Source organism: Muscardinus avellanarius (assembly GCF_963383645.1).
Source record: "Muscardinus avellanarius genome assembly, chromosome: 1".
Lineage (NCBI taxonomy): Eukaryota > Metazoa > Chordata > Mammalia > Rodentia > Gliridae > Muscardinus > Muscardinus avellanarius.
This window is the reverse complement of record NC_137786.1, coordinates 54,710,082-54,726,727: the sequence shown is the minus strand read 5'-3', so window position 1 is coordinate 54,726,727 and position 16,646 is coordinate 54,710,082. Positions and strand designations below refer to the sequence as shown.

The 16,646-nt window shown below is 40.6% G+C and overlaps 1 protein-coding gene across 1 annotated transcript in view; it reads left to right on the top strand.

The window, feature by feature from the left end:
• The window catches only part of SGTB (small glutamine rich tetratricopeptide repeat co-chaperone beta), a gene marked incomplete at both ends in the record, with an annotated part of 53,804 nt that extends 37,539 nt beyond the window's left edge, over positions 1 to 16,265 (top strand). The window contains 6 exons of the mRNA XM_080716609.1: positions 235 to 339; positions 1,276 to 1,414; positions 1,524 to 1,586; positions 4,170 to 4,207; positions 4,454 to 4,537; positions 16,154 to 16,265. Of these exons, the coding sequence (XP_080572735.1) occupies positions 235 to 339; positions 1,276 to 1,414; positions 1,524 to 1,586; positions 4,170 to 4,207; positions 4,454 to 4,537; positions 16,154 to 16,265 (541 nt within the window). The remainder of the gene's footprint in view (positions 1 to 234; positions 340 to 1,275; positions 1,415 to 1,523; positions 1,587 to 4,169; positions 4,208 to 4,453; positions 4,538 to 16,153) is intronic.
• Positions 16,266 to 16,646: the final 381 nt, after the last annotated feature.

Here is a 16,646-nt window from a genome sequence, read left to right as displayed (position 1 = left end):
GCAAAGAATAAAGTGAAAGGGAGCCTGCATATTTTTCGCATATTTATTTTCTGAACAGAAGCTTCTGCTTTTTAAACCTTCACCTACATAATTAATTTAGATGATTTGACTTAGAAATTTAGTAGGAGTGATTTACAAATTGGGACAAGGAAAATGTAGTTTTGTTAGTACCTGAAAATATAAATTAGAGCCTTAAAAGCTGTTAATAATAAATATCTCATTTGTTTCATGTAGGGCTGCTGCTCAGAGCAAATTGAGTCACTACACGGATGCAATAAAGGATTGTGAAAAAGCTATAGCAATTGATTCGAAGTACAGCAAGGCCTACGGGAGGATGGGGTAAGTGCTGGGAGAGTGTTCACAGCACTGCCAAGTGGCATCGGTAGACTGTTCCTAATGGGTGAATTTGGAAGTTCCTGCTTAGTGTTATGCCCTTTAAACTAATAAGAAGATAAATACAAGGGAGAAAATGAGTACAATTTTTGTGACTGGACTGTGAGGTTGTTGGAATCAGTCACACAACCATATAAGAAGACTCATTTTATGCCATGGCCACTCAGATGAGCCCTCAATATAGACCGATAGTCCTACTGTGCTTCTTTTTAAATTCACCTTTCCATTCTCTAATGCAATATTTCATACCTCCTCCAATAAATTATAACTACATAATTAAATTGAAGAAAGACCTCTTTGACTTGTACCTGGGATAATAATTTGTTATTTGAGTTGTAAAGGATGCTACTTTTGTCTGTTTAATAACTAACATGTCTTGTAAGGAGTAGTCATCTGATACCTCACAGCCTACTTCTTTTAAAAATGGAAAATTTATATTTATTGTTGCTCAACGTCTATGTTAGGAAGGAAGAACGTGGGATATTTTGAAGCACAAATATAGTTCAGTGTCTTTAAAATGGAATTAGCCCAATGGATCTACATGAGCACAGGATTGTCAACACTAATCTTTATAGAGCTCATTCTAGGCATTCTTTAAGCAAATTACCTCACATTAGGCTTAAAAGATGAGAGGATAGAAAAGGTTCATATCTAAGCTTTCAGTTCATGATCCGTATGGGATAAACCAACATTGTCAGGAAGCAGAATGAAGAGAATTCAGATTTACAGACTCTCAGAATTGGAATTTTAGTGATAATCCTGTGATCCACAGAAAAATGAGTAAATTAAGTGTGATTTGAATTAAAATTGACATTAAGACATTTGACTTTGTGATATCCTGGTGTTCTTTAGCCTAACTCCTACGCTCTATATTTACTTTAGGCTGGCCCTCAGTGCTATGAATAAATTTGAAGAAGCTGTTACAAGTTATCAAAAGGCATTAGATCTTGATCCTGAAAATGATTCCTATAAGTCAAATCTGAAAATAGCGGAACAGAAGTTAAGAGAGGTATCTAGTCCCGTAAGTTGTTAATGTGAAATAAGTGAACTATTTTCTGTCATTAATAATATATTGAAATTAAGTGGTAGGGGTTGGATTGGAATGGTTCTCAGATATGACTCTTTTACAGACAGGAACTGGATTGAGCTTCGACATGGCTAGTTTGATAAATAATCCAGCTTTCATTAGTATGGTATGTATATTTCCTTTTCTGTTTTACTGGTTCTGTTCTCTGTTCTATTTTCTAAAACTTTTTTCCATTCTTTTTTTGGGAGGGAAGGGGATACTCAGGACTGAACTGAGGATGTTATATCTCTGAGCTATACCCCCAACCTTGTTTATTTTTTAATTTTGAAACAGAGTCTTACTAAGTTGCTGAGGCTGGTGATTGTCCAACCTTAATCTGAGCCTACTCAGCCTCCCAGGTACTGGGATTATAGACATGTGACACTGCATCCATTTTTTTTTTTGTACTTTTTAAAGAGATGGGGTCTTACTATGTTGCCCAAGCTGACCTCCAACTCTTTGGCTCGAAGTAGTACTCCTACCTCAGCCTTCCAAGTAATGGAACTATAGGTTCCAAACATTTTTATAAACAAGGGAACTTCTGTTTTGTTGTTGGTGAAGTAAGTGCTAAGGGCAGAGGAGAAGGCAGAGTTCTTCATCTGCCTGCCTGCCTCTGAAGGAAGCCAGGGACTGACTTTAGGAAGCCATGGACCCCTCCTAATGGTTTATAAAAATCTGTGTACACCTGCAATTTTCTATGGCACAGGAGTCTCTAAATATGTCATAGGTTAACAAGCACTCTTAAGTGAAACTGGTCTTAGGAAGATGTATCTAAAAATTGAGGTCTGCCAGGCATGGTGGCGCACGCTCTTAATCCCAGCATTTGGGAAGCGGAGAATGGAGGATCGCAGTTTGCGGACAACCTCAGCTACTTAGGCCCTTCACAACTCAGACCCTGTTTCAAAAACAAAAACAAAAACAAAAAACAAGAAAATAGGGCTGGGGTATAGCTCGAAGGTACAATGCCCCTGGGTTGCATCCCCAGTAGTGCAAATAAATAAATGAATAAAGAAAGAAAGAAAGAAAGAAAGAAAGAAAGAAAGAAAGAAAGAAAGTAAGTTGAAGTGTAAAGGTTTGGGCTAGAATAGTTCCCTAAGCTTGCCTCTGAGCATTGTTTACCTTGTTTTCTACTTATCCATTTATTTGGAAGTGCTGGTGCACCTCAGTTGTGGAGGCTCTAGTTTTGATCCTCAGCATTACAAACAAACAAACAAACAAACAGGAAATTATCTGAACTTTTCATGTAAACTTCACTTATATTCACACTTATCTATTCTGTTCTTCAAACTAACATAATAACTTCTGGGTCTTTGGAAAGCATACATAAGCGGTCCAGTCTAATGTGTGGTAACCTTGATTTAGTGCATCTAGAGTATTCCCCGAGCATACAAAGCTCTTTGGGGAGACTGCAGACTGCTGAGAAACATTCTGTCACATGGTGTACCATGGGGAAGCAGGATCAGTTCAATTCTCCATCTTTATTTCCTTCAAATAAATGTGCCCTTACACCCATTACATCCTCAGCTAAAGTACAGATGACTCATTCCCATTGAGATAATGAAGTATTTGGGCAATTGGTAAGATCTTCTTTCCCTATCAAATTTAGTTGGTCTTCCTACCTACTTGCTGGCAAATACATCTACAGGGTTAGGGACTTTTTTTTTTCTTCTAAATTTAGTTACTCATTTCCAGGACTTAGGTTATGCTCTTGCAACAGGATGTGAAAATTAAATTCTTTCAGTTTTTAGATTTAACTTAGGTTCCAAGCTGCTATGTACCAAAATAAAGCATGACACCACCGTGTAGGAGTTATATAAGGCAACGATTAAAAACATATTTTTTGACTCTTAATAAAAGTCAGGGTTGGAGATGCAGCTCAGTGGTAGAAGAACACATGCTGTGTGTGTGTGAGGCCCTGGGTGGAACCCCAGCAACTCCTCTCCTCTCCTCCTCCTCCTCCTCCTCTTCCTCCTTCCCTTCCCCTTCCCCTTCCCCTTCCCCTTCCCCTTCCCCTTCCTCCTCCTCCTCCTCCTCCTCCTCCTCCTCCTCCTCCTCCTCCTCCTCTTCTCCTCCTTCTTCTTCTTCTTCTTCTTCTTCTTCTTCTTCTTCTTCTTCTTCTTCTTCTTCTTCTTCTTCTTCTTCTTCTTCTTCTTCTCTCTGTCTCTCTGTCTCTCTCTCTGTCTCTCTCTCTCTCTCTGTCTCTCTCTCTCTCTCTCTCTCTCTCTCTCTCTCTCTCTCTCTCTCTCTGATAAAAATGGGCTGTTGGAGTTCTGAGCCCTACTTATGTGTGAAGCAAAGAAGTCTGCTCTGTCAAGCCACTGAGAAAGGCTTTCCTGGTGCACTCAGAGATCCCAGTCCAACAGTCACTTGTCTTAGCAGTGCTCTTTTGGAGTGGACCCTCTCAAGCAGAAGAGATTCTTTATACTTTTAAAGTTTCAATTTTTCCTTTTAGTGTAATTGATCTGATAGGAAGTAGTAAATAATGTGACATCAATATCATTATAATGTTTTTAGTATTGAATCTCATTAGACTTGTAATTTTTTTTATTTCCAGTTTTTCCCAGTGCCCCTCTTTTTACCTGCCCATTTAGCACCCTAAAACCCTGCAAAATGTCAGCACCTACGTGGCTTAGCTTTCATTCTAGCTTAAAAAAAATTGTTGTTAAAGATTTCTAAGTATTAACCGGGAGATACTATTTTTAAATTCCAGGCAGCAAGTTTAATGCAGAACCCCCACGTTCAACAGCTGTAAGTATATACTATCTTGTTTATATTTCCTCTTTCTACTTGCCAAACTCCTAATTTGTGCATATCAGCTCAAATAAAAAAGGATAAAACTGCCCTGACCGGCAGTGAGTTGGAACCTAAATCCAAATGTACTATGCCTAAATTCTTATATAATGTGGGTATCTTTAACTGACTTTTTCTTGGCCAGTTATCCTGTTAGGTAAAAATATATGATAATTTCAGTGATGTGTCTCTTGCATGTCCTAGAATGTCAGGAATGATGACAAATGCCATTGGGGGACCTGCTGCCGGAGTTGGGGGCCTCACTGACCTGTCTAGCCTCATCCAAGCGTAAGTGTTATTTAAAACAGAGATCATAAAAATGTATTTTATGTTTTGCAGTTTGTCTCTAAGGTAAGGGGCCACGGTTTTCCTTTTTAAACATTTTACTATTTGTATCATTGGCCTCTTTTACATCACTAAATCTGAAAGAATTTCATAAGTAGAAGTCACTTTTCAGACCGAAAGGCAGGACTCCAAAAGACCTGGGTGTCTGGCCAGCTCAGCCTCAGCCATGTGTGAGCAATTATGTGTTCACTATATTTTTTTTCCCTCACGAAGGGATCTTCACATATCATTAAAACCTTGAAGGGCAGAAGTTAGAAGAAGAGAGATAATTTGCATCCTTATTCAATAGGTAGAGAAATTGAGGTACAAGTTAATGACTTACTAAGGATTTCAGAGCATTCATGGCAAAGCTAAGACTACATTTAGCCTTTTGATATATGGCCTAATTTTTTCTTACTTTATTTTGTTGTCAGTATGCAATTAGGGTCCTCAGTTTCTCTCTCTCTCTCTCTCTCCCTCTGTTCGCACTAAGGATTAAACTCAGTAAAGTTCTACCTATGAGATACATCCCAAACCCTTTTTATTTTTATTAATTACTTAACCAATTCATTTATTTTGTGATAGTGGTGATTGAACCCATAGGCATTCTACCTCAGAGTTATCCTCCCAGCCCTATATTACTTTTTATTTGAAGCAGGGTCTCACAAAGTTGTTGAGTGCCTTGTTAAATTGCTGAGTCTGCTGCAAACCTGTGATCCTCCTGTCTCAGCCTCCCAAGTACTGGGATTACAGGTATGCACCACCATGTCTGGCTGCACTTTTTATTTTGAAACAGGGTTTAACTAAATTACCACATGTTGGCCTTGGGCCTGGAATTCTCTTGTCTCAGACTCCCAAGTACTGGAATTACAGGTGTGTGTCTTGGCACCTGGCTGGGTCCTCAGTTTCTTACATTGGGATATTAATACTATCTACTACCATCTTTTTTTTTCTTGTGGTACTGGGCATGCCCAGGGGCATTCTATATCCAAGCTATACCCCCAGCCCTATGTTTTATTCTTTATTTTGAAACAGGTCTCACTGAGTTGCTAAGAACCTCACTAAATAGCTGAAACTGTCCATGAACCACGATCCTTCTGTCTCGGCCTCCCAAATGCTGGGATTACAAGCGTGTGTCACCATGCCTGGATAATACTATCATCTTTATTTACAGAGAGTCCTAAATATTGGTGTCTTGCTATGTTTTAAGGCATAGAGAGAAACAAAAAAATCATAGTTCCAAATATATTATAATCTTATATGTAAATCAGTTCACCATGTTTTTCCAATGAAGATCCAGGGAAAAGGTTTTTTTTTTTTTGGCAGACTTAAATAACTACTCAAAGATGTAGATATAAGTCAAATATTTCCTTAAAATATGTATTGGTGTAGGTACATGTGCATACTTTAAAATCACATGTGTAGATCAGTGGTAGAACATTTGACTAGCATTCTCAAGGCCATAGACTTGATCCCCAAAACTGTGAAAAAAAAAAAAAAAGTCCTATGCTACATTTACTAATGTTTGTTGGGGAATATGGGGACAAAAGAAACTTGGCTTAACAGACCAGAACAGGCTTTATTTGGGATAAAGCCTGGGAGGGGGGCTGGCCAGGAGAGAGAAAGAGAGTCCCTGAGAGTCAAGAGCCCCCTTCCTTGCAGACTAGAGGCTTTTTATGGGACGAGAAAGAAGGGGTACAGGAGTAGTCAGTCGTGTATGCCACTGGTTGGTGGGCGACTGACCCAGGCCACCTGGGGGCAGGGTAATGGTCTGGTGCAACTTTGGATCCCTTTGTTCTAAGGCCTCTCTGGCAAGACCCATGGCCAGACCTCACAGTCAGATCTCACAGTCAGACCTCATACTACTCACGTTCCAGAGGTTTCATAATATTTATATTGAGAAATGGACAGCCATGGGGTGGCGGTATATGGGGTTAGAAGCTCTGTTGCAGGCACTGCGAGGGTCTTAGAGATCTGGTGTGTTTGGGAGGAGGATGTATTAGACTTTGCTCTGCAAAAGAAGAGCCTCTTTAACAGAGCCATTAGTGATATTTTTTTTTTTTTTTTGAGTTTCTGACATAATCAGGTTGGCCATGCATCTCAAAGAGTAGGATGAAGAGGAAAATGAGTAAAGGAGTTAGAAAGGGCAGGATCCATGCTATCCAGGAGGAATCATCTCCAAGGATTCCTTTTGATTGGTGAATATTGTTTAGTTGTTTTTGAGTATCAGTTATTAAACTAGTTATCCTTTTTGAATTATCAGTAATATTAAAACAACACATTCCAGAAAGTTCCTGACATCCCAAATGATGGAGTAAGAGCAGGTGCAGTTGTTGCCCTGTTTTCAAGAGTCGCCTGCCGTTTCTCACCTAGTTCTTCACTGATGGCTGCCAAAGCTAAGGCCATGTTGTTAACAGTTTTGGTGATGAGGCAGGTCAGCAGACTTATTCAAATATAGCACCTACCATTAATCTGTGGATGGCCAGTAAAGTGACTGACAGTCCTGCTACATGAAACGCTGGTGCATTAATACATTATGTAATAATCTAGATATCTCACCATAATGGTTTTTTCATAATCCTTTTTCTTGTGCCATCCGTTAGCATTTTTAATTAGAGGCCAGATAGCCAACCCATTTGCAATAGACCATGAGTCATTATATATAACCTTATTAAGTTTTTTGTGGCACAAGGCCTCAAAAAACCCAAGCATGTTGTTTTTCACTGAGTTTTAGTAGGTTTTATGTCTGTAGGATTTTGGGCAGGACTCGGATCCCCCAGGAGCTTACAAGAATAGGAATTTTTATTTTCTATAGTGTCTGATGGCCCTGGACCTGTAAAACCTCAAGCACAACAGGTTTAACTTTATAACATTTTTTTTTTTTTTTGGTGGTACTGGGATTCCTGGAAACCCTTCTCTTACTGGGCTATACTCCCAGACCTATTTTTAAAATATTTTTATTTGGAAATAGGGTCTCTTAAGCCAGCGCGGCTGGCTTCAAACCTGTGCGATCCTCCTGTCTCCGCCTCCCAAGTGCGGGGATTACAAGCGTGCGCCACCATCCCCGGCTTTATAACGTCTTTTAAGGACTTAACTGAAGGGAGATTTGGGGTATTGGTATCATATCTTATTTTTTTCTTTGTGAATTTAAAAGTAGGAATACTATATAAATGACTTTAGTATAGCTCCTTTTAGTTACCTCTGAAATAGCACATTTGCCTCTAATTATACAGTTTTCCTGGGTATTTAAGACCAAGTAGGTATCCTATATTGGGCAAACATAAGTTTTTTTTATTTTTAATTTTTGCTGTTAAGGTCAGTCAAGTCTCCTCAGGGTTATTTTTAGGGACTTGGTGAGACTTTTCCTCCACCGGCTGTGCCATCTGTCAGGACAGGTCATTGTCTTTTTAACCATTTGGCTTTACTTGAGGCATAGAGGATATTTTCCTCTCTGATGACCCTCCTTTTTGAAAAGTATGTGCTGGTGGCTCCCAGTCTCTGAGACCTTCACGATCTCCCTGTTTCGGGAATTCAGAAGACGCGCCAGAATTTCAGGGGCCTTTAGCAAAGTCCTTCCCTGGATCCTATTTGACCTTGGAGTACTAGGGCCAAAATATTAGCGGTTTCTCCTTAAGTTATCTCCAGATTGTTTTCTAAGTCTCAATTGTTTAATACCCAGAAGGTCAGTTTTATTGATCCTTTTAAGCTATCTTGCAGGTGATGGACACAAAGTAGAATTATCAGGAATATACAAATCCCATTTGTATCTTTGCATAGATTAATTGATGGATTTTTTAAAATGAGACTAAACATAGATGGCAGAAGTTTTAGTAACTTCATTAGCCATTTTATATGATTAAGATACAAACACAATGCACGCTGCATAAAGAGATCACTTATTTTTATTTATTTTTTTGCGGTGTGGGAGATGGAACCCAGGGACACTCTACCTCTGAACTACACCCCCAGCCCTATTATTTTAATTCATTTTATTTTTTGGTCGTACTGGAGATGGAACCCAGGTGCCTTCTACCTCCGAGCTACAGTCCCAGACCTATTTTATATTTTTTATTTGGAAACAGGGTTTCTTAAGCCAGCAGAGGCTGGCTTTGAACCTGTGCAATCCTCCTGTCTCAGCCTCTCAAGCACAGAGATTATAAGCACGCGCCACCACGCTCGGCTTAATTCTTTATTTTGAAACAGGGTTTCACTGAGTTACAAAGGACCTCACTAAGTAGTAGCTGAGGCTGTCTGTGAACTGCAATCTTCCTGTCTCAGCCTCCCAAATGCTGGGATTACAAGCGTGTGCACCATGCCTGGCAAGAGATCATTTATTGATTAGCATGCATGTATATAAAACTCATACACCTTTAACTTTATAAGACTTTATAAAACATTTAGATCAACCTCAGATACATAATATATTTAGCCCTTAGATGTATATATATGTGACTACATCTGTAGTCACATATATTGGGTGTCAAATATAACAACCCCGAAGTTAGTTGTTTATTTAGCCCGGGGTTACAAAATAATTAAACAGGTGTAAAATATAAACATTAAACTCTGATTCTGCTATGATGCAGCTTGAAAGGTAGTCAAAGGTCTAAGAATATCAGTAATACAAACTTTAGGCACTTTACCTTTAGTAAACGTACTGAAGAACGTGCTAGGATCCAGGTTAAGCTTTTCTAAGTCTTATTGAAGGGTCTGACTAAAGAAGTGGGGAGCATTGCATAAACCTTAAGGTAGGACCATTCAGGTAAGCTACTGGACATGATTGATGTTGGGATCTGTCTAGACTTAAGGAAGTTTTATTGTAGGGCTACATGTATGGACCCTGCCCCTGCCCCTGCCCCTCTATTATGGAGGGGTAAGTGCCCACTAAAGTGAAATTACTCTCAGTTGAACCATGGTTAGGGCTCAATCAGCCCGTAGCCACCAGGCTGTGAGACCATTCCAGTTACTCACATTCATTCACAATTCATTCAGAAATTATGAATTCCCAGTTTAAATTCCTACTTGGGAGGCCAATTCCACCTTGGACTATGCCTCAAGGTTGCCTCAGCATACACATCAATGCTCCAGACGGAGACCAGTTCCACCCTGGGATACACATCTTTGGAATACACATCAAGGTTTTGGACACAACCCCTGGCAGGGTGATCAGTCCCGCTACAGCCTTCCTGCACCAGATATCCACTACCTAATTACCAAGGAGGCCTTTCCCTTGCCCAGATGCTTGCTTAATCTTATCTTCTTTCACTTCTTCCATCCAGAGGCTTCAGATTCAGGGTGCTGCAGTCCTCCTGGGCCTGCTGGAAGGGGACCCTGGAGTACTCTGGGGGGTGCACACTTCCCAGTTCCAGGGACCCTCAGTGGGCTGCAGAGACCAGCAAGGGGCCTTGGCAAGGGATCTTGCTGGGGCCTCCAGAAATAGTGCAGAAATCCTTTGGAGTAATCAACCCAATGCTGGGTAGAGTGGAAAAGAGGAAGTTCATTACACCAGTGATCCGAAGTTAGGATAGCTCTTGAAAAGATTCTGGCCAGAGCTCTGCCTGAGCTCTTATTTTATAGACTTGTAACAAAGGGCAGAAGCAGGCAGGCAGGCTCACAGAAGTTGAAATGTGACAGCCAGTAATTGCAGGATCCCTGCATAAGGGGAGGACAAGGAGAAATTTCTGAGCAGGCTAAGATCTACTTACTACCTTACAACCTGTGTGTCTTATGACCTGAGTTACGTGATTTACGACCTTTTCTACAGGCTGTTGTCTGGATACCTGACTCTCTGCAGGTTGCTTATCTGTAGTTACATACTTTGCAAATGCTGGGGGGGATAAGTTTCGCCTTTCATTTTAGTAACTTTTTCTACCACAGCAGTGCCTGTTCATTGCAGAGCAGAGCTCCTGAAGGAGTAGTCTGACAGAATACAGGGAAGAAAGCAGGTGGGGTGGGCACTGGCTGATATCGTGGGCATGCTGGCAAGCAACAGGGGCACAGACCTGGAGGGTGTGTGGAGAGGGACACTGGTGGGCAGGGACTGAGCGGGGAAAGTTAGTAAGCCTGCTGGAGAGGGATGAACCTGGCAGCCAAGGCACGCATTTGGGGAGCAGAGATGTAGGCCCTGGGAAGTTTTGCATCAAGGAGAAGTATTTGGTAGAGAAAGTGATTTTCACAGAGTGAGATCAAGAGCAGGGGAGAAAACACTTGAAAATAAAAGGCCTCCTGTCATTTTACTGTTCCTGGCAATGTATTATTTACCTAAGTCTTGTGTTTGAAATTTGGGGACCCATAGGTTAGTAGGCAAAGTGCTAGAGTCCAGATGGGCCACCCCTAAGTGGATGGAAGGGGCTAGAAACAGAAAGCCACTTTGTTTTGGCAGGGGTGTGGGAGTCCCAGAGCTGAGGGCATTACTGGAACCCAGTGGGGGTGTCCCAGAGCTGAGGACGGTGTAGGGACAGTGTGTGTGTTTGGGAGTCCCAAAGTCAGGGGTGAGAGAATCCCAGAGCCTCCTGAATACATACAAGAGGTTATAGGAGGCCAGACTTACCAAAAATGAATCTGGTTAGGCAAAATGGCCTTCTGGTCTGGAGCTGTAGGGAAGAAGGACAGTTGCAGGGGAAGGGGAAATGGCACTGGTCCACTGAAAGGTGGTGGGCCAGGAATCTCTTCAGGTAAGAGAACTGACCACAAATTCCCTTCCCAGATTTTGGCACCATAATGTTGGGGAACATGGAGACAAAGGAAACACGACTTGACAGACCAGAATAGGCTTTATTTGGGCTAAAGACTGGGAGGGGGGACTGATTGGGAGAGAAGGTCTAAGTCAGGAGCCCCCTTCCTTACAGACTAGGGGCCTTTTTATGGGGCAAGGAAAAGATGGTAGGTACAGAAGTAGTCATGTAGGCTGCTGGTTGGTGGGCTAGTGACCAGGTCATCTGGGGGCAGGGTAATGGTCAGGGAACATTCCTCTTTTTTTCCTACCATATTGAGAAACCTTTGTTCTCAGTCCTTTCTGGCAAGACCTCATAGTGCCCACAATGTTCATACTGTTTAGGTAACTTATTAAACCTTTTCCAGTGCCTATGATTACTAGAGGAACTCTATGCAATTTTTAATTATTTGAGCACATTGCCTTCACTTCTGTCCACATTGCTTATGCTACTTTGCTTTATGAAGCTGGGCACAGTGGTGTATGCCTGTAATCTCAGTATTTTGGAGGCTGAGACGGGAGGAATACAGGTTCAAGGCCTGGCTCAGGAATTTAGGGATACACTTAGCAATTAGTGAGACCCTATTAAAAAAAAAAAAAGACCAAGATGTAGCTCCAAGGTAGAAAGCTAGAATGCCCCTGGGTTCAATCCTCAGTACCAAAAGCAGAAACAAACAAACAAAAAAAACAAAGATACTTTCCCTTTTGAATCTATGTTTGATGCCGTTATTGGAAGTTTTATATGAAGCTACAAGTGCCAGTTGTTGTGATCACCACTATATAGCCACTTAGAACATTGCATTTTTTAGAGTGATCTTTAAGTGGCTAAGTGGTATGATTACCATGATGTCTAACATATGCAACTAAAGTCACAAACTCAAGAATTTGTGCTAAACTTCTCTGGCTTAAAAAGAAGTTGTAGCCAGGCATGATGGTGCACACTTGTAATCTCAATACTTGGGAATCTGTGAAAGGAGGATTGCAGGTTCAAGACCAGCCTCAGCAACTTAGCAAGGCATTCCACAACCTAGAGAGATCCTCTTTTCAAATAAAAAATAAAAATAGAGCTGAGGATATAGCTCAGAAATAGAATTCACTGGGCTTAATGTTTAATCTCAGTAACATGTGCACACATGCATGCACACACACAAAAGCAGTTGTTAGGTAATCTCTATTAATATCCCAAACTGGGTGTTACACACTGTCAATAAGAAACTAGTGAGAGTACTACATTTGAGTACATATAGTAAAAGTATATACTTCTTATCCCTTTGCTTATTTGTGATTAACCACTAGAAGGGTAGATTTCATCCAGTTCAGGCATTCATTTTTTAACTTGTGTTCTGTTTCTTCAGCTGATCTTCGCCAAAAGGTGAGGAGCAAGACATTCTACCTCTGAGTTACATCCCCAACCCCCTGCCCCTTTAAAAATTTTTTTTGAAACAGAATCTAAGTTGCTGAGGCTGGCCTGGAACCTTTGGTCCTTCTGTCGTTTTTTTTTTTTTTCCTTATAAAGAACACTGTGGGCATGGTGGCACATGCCTGTAATTCCAATATTTGGGAGGCTGAGAAAGGGGGGTTGCAGGTTCCAGGTCATCTTCAGCAATTTAGCAAGACCCTGATTCAAAATAAAAAAATAAAACAGAACTGGGAGTGTAGGTTGAAGGTTAAAACACCCCAGATTCAATCCGTCATACAAAAAACAAAACAAGAGGACTTCCGGGAAGATGGCGATGGAGAAAAGCAGGGCTTACGAGCCCCGCTAACAAGCAATTTCTATTACCACAAAATCAGCGCCTTTCATAGCCAGAAAACACCATCAGCAGAGAAACAAAAAAGGTAAATACAAGGGACAGAGAAAAAGAGGGCTGGAAAAACAAGACACCAGAAAGAAACCAGACCACAGTGCTGTGGCTGGAGCCACGGTGCGGAGTGGCGCGGGTGCCATCTTCCCTTGCAGCACCAGGCCCCAGAGAGAAGGGGGACTCAGAACGGAGCTCAGAGCCACAGAGGAGATACGCCGGCCTCACGCCCAAGAATGTGGCAGCAGCGCCTTATTGCCAGCGGCAGCGGTGAGTTCACTGGACAGCACCAGACCAACGAACTCAACAGCCCACCAGGCTCCAGAGATGAGCGGCGGACAGCAAGCCGAGGTGAGCCGTTGAGGATCAGCTGGGAGGAATTCGGCAGATTTTTCGGCGCAGGGAGCGTCTAAAGCTCCCAGGGGCTGGGCTCAGCACACACTGCAGGGACTCAGAGCAGAGCTCAAATCCAGAGAAGAAATATGCCAGCCTCATGGCCGAGGGTGTGGCAGTGGTGCTATATTGCCAACGGTGGCGGCAGCAGCGAATTCATGGAGTCCACTACAGCTCCATCAGCGCACTCAACAACCGTGAGTCAAATTGCGGCCCCTAGAGGAGATATCCCAGTACTGTACTCTCAGGTACTTGACCCAGTGGGGGAGTGGCGGTGGCAGATATCACACCATAGTCACAACTCCCCGCAGGAGAACACCCAACCTGGTACCCCCCCCCATGGTCTAAAGCAGCCTCTATCGACTCCCTGGGTCTGAGACTCTGCGATACAACCCAGTAAAGGAGTAGTGGTGACTGAGATACCACAGACTCGAGATTCAGAGCACCTTAAGTGAAATAGTAGTGACCCAGAGAAGAACCCAGAGAAGACACAAACTTCTGAAATCATGAGAAAGAGGAATAACAATGGAGCAATGAATGCCCACAACCCCACAACTTCAGAACCTGATAAAACAGAAATTCAGAGATTTCTAGAAGATCAAATCAGGAAAATAACTGTAGAAATAATAGAGGTGTTTTGAAAAGAATTCAGAGAGAGCCAAAAAGAGATAAAGGATGCAATTAATGAAGTAAAGGCCTCAATTCAAAGTACAAAAAACCAATTAGACCACATGGAGAATAGAATCTCGCTCCTTGAAGATGATCACTCCAAAAATGAACGCATAGTTTCTAATTTAGAAAAAAAAATTCAACAGCAGGAATCTGACATTGAAGAAATATGGGCCTATTTTAAGAGAGCTAACCTAAGAATAATTGGAATAGAGGAGGGAAAAGAAGGTGAAACCAAAGGGATCAACAATCTCTTCAAGGAAGTAATAGCAGAAAATTTTCCAAACATAGAGCAAGAGGTTGATACACAGGTCCAGGAAACTTATAGAACTCCCTTTAGACAGGATTGGAGAAGAGGATCCCCACGCCACATAATTGTCAAAATGACCAATGTGGAAGCCAAGCAGAGAATCTTAAAGGCAACAAAAACAAAGGGCCAAGTAACATTCAGAGGCAAACCAATTAGAATCACTCCAGACTTCCCAAACCAAGTCATGAGAGCCAGAAGGGCTTGGAGTAACATATTCCAAACTCTGAAAGAAAACAACTTCCAGCCAAAAATTTCCTACCCAGCAAAACTTTCTATCAAATTAGATGGGGAAATAAGAAGCTTCCATGACAAACAGAAAATGAAGGAATTTATGTCTTCAAAACCAGCGCTAGAGAAAATACTCAAAGAGATTAACTACAAAGAAGAAATAGGTAACACACACCAGAACCAGAGAAACAAGAATTTTCATCCAACAGACAACTAAGATTATCTTTGGAGATTCATTATTTATGTTAATCTTTTACCTATTTCTAAATTGTATTATTTGCTTTTATTGTTGCTAATTTTTAGGATTTCTAGTTGGAATATTAATATACCTTCAGATATAGCACTTGGAAACATTTTATCCCATTCTATCAGTAACTTTTAACTCTATTTACATTGTCTTTGGATATACAATATTTTTTTTTATTTTTTAGGGAGTTTGTTTACTCTTCTGTTGCCTGTGCCATTGAAATCATATCCAAGAAAACACTGCCAATTTCAATGTTGTGGGCTTTTATGCCCCAGATTTTCTTCTAAAAGTTTATAGTCTTAAGACTTATATTTAGGTCTTTTATATATTTTGAGTTAATATTTGTATATGGTGTTAGGTAAGGGTCCGATTTTATTCTTTTTCATATAATTATTATTTTTCAACAATATTTAGCTAAAAGATTATTATTTCCTCCACTAAATGTTCGTGGAAACCTTGTCAAAAATAACTTGACAATATATGGAAGAATTTATCTCTAGGCTTTTAACTCCAGTGGTTTATATATCTGCCTTTATAACAATACTACACTGTTTCAATTATTGTAGCTTTATATGGTTTGAAATCAGAAAATATACATCTTCTAGCTTTGTTCTTTTTCAAGATCGTTTGGGTATCTAGAGTCCATATTCCATATTAGGATAGATTTTTTTTTCTGAAAAATAAATAAATGTATGATAGTTTCACCAAAAAAAAAAAAAAAAGAAAAGAAAAAAATATTCTCTGGTAAGAAAGAAAGCAAAAGAAATATTGAAATGTTATCTTTAAGTCATGAAAAGCTTGGTATCAGACAAATGAAACTGTTATGTGAGATTATCATTGTTAATTCTGGATAAATTGCTATAATACTAGATGTCAACCACTAAGCCAAGCATAGGAAGGAGGGATGGGGAGGGAAGGGAGTGGGGATCGGGTAGGGGCTAACTGAGCATGTATGCATGTGTGCATGTATGTCTACAAAAGTTTTTTTTTATCCCATTATGATGTATGAATACAGTGCACCAATAAAAAAATTTAAAAAACAAAACAAAATACTCTGCACTGTTAACAGTGCTGTATCGTGGCATTGGTAAAGTCATGGCTTTAAACTTGTTTTAATGAGGAAAGCTCCTTCTAGGTAGTCCTATATTTTTTGAAGTTCTTTTTACATGGGTGTTGTGTGACTGGACATTCCCTAATTTATTCTACCTCTTTGCTACAGGGGACAGCAGTTCGCTCAGCAGATACAACAGCAGAATCCTGAACTCATAGAGCAACTGAGAAATCACATCCGGAGCAGATCATTCAGCAGCAGCACTGAGGAACATTCCTGATTTAACCAGAGACCCCAGCCTGGAACGTTAACAGTCTATGACTCTAAAGTAGTCACTGTAGATAGTAGCGAAAAACAAGACAACAACAAAAGCACCATATCTGATACATGAAAATAATGAAGGCAAACCTCTTCTGTATATTAATAAATAAATCTGTTTAGACAATAGATCATCACAGACAGACTTGAACTATGACTCCCTTGGAAGTAAATGATGAGTAGCCTTGTTAAGTGCTAATACAGCACTGACAAGATTCCATCCATTTTCAAACTTTTATTATATTTGTATATTACACTTAAAAGCAGAGTATATTTATTGAATGGGAGGGCTATTTATTGGTGAGTTCTTTAGCTCTACATTCCCTTAAGCAAGTTTTTTGAG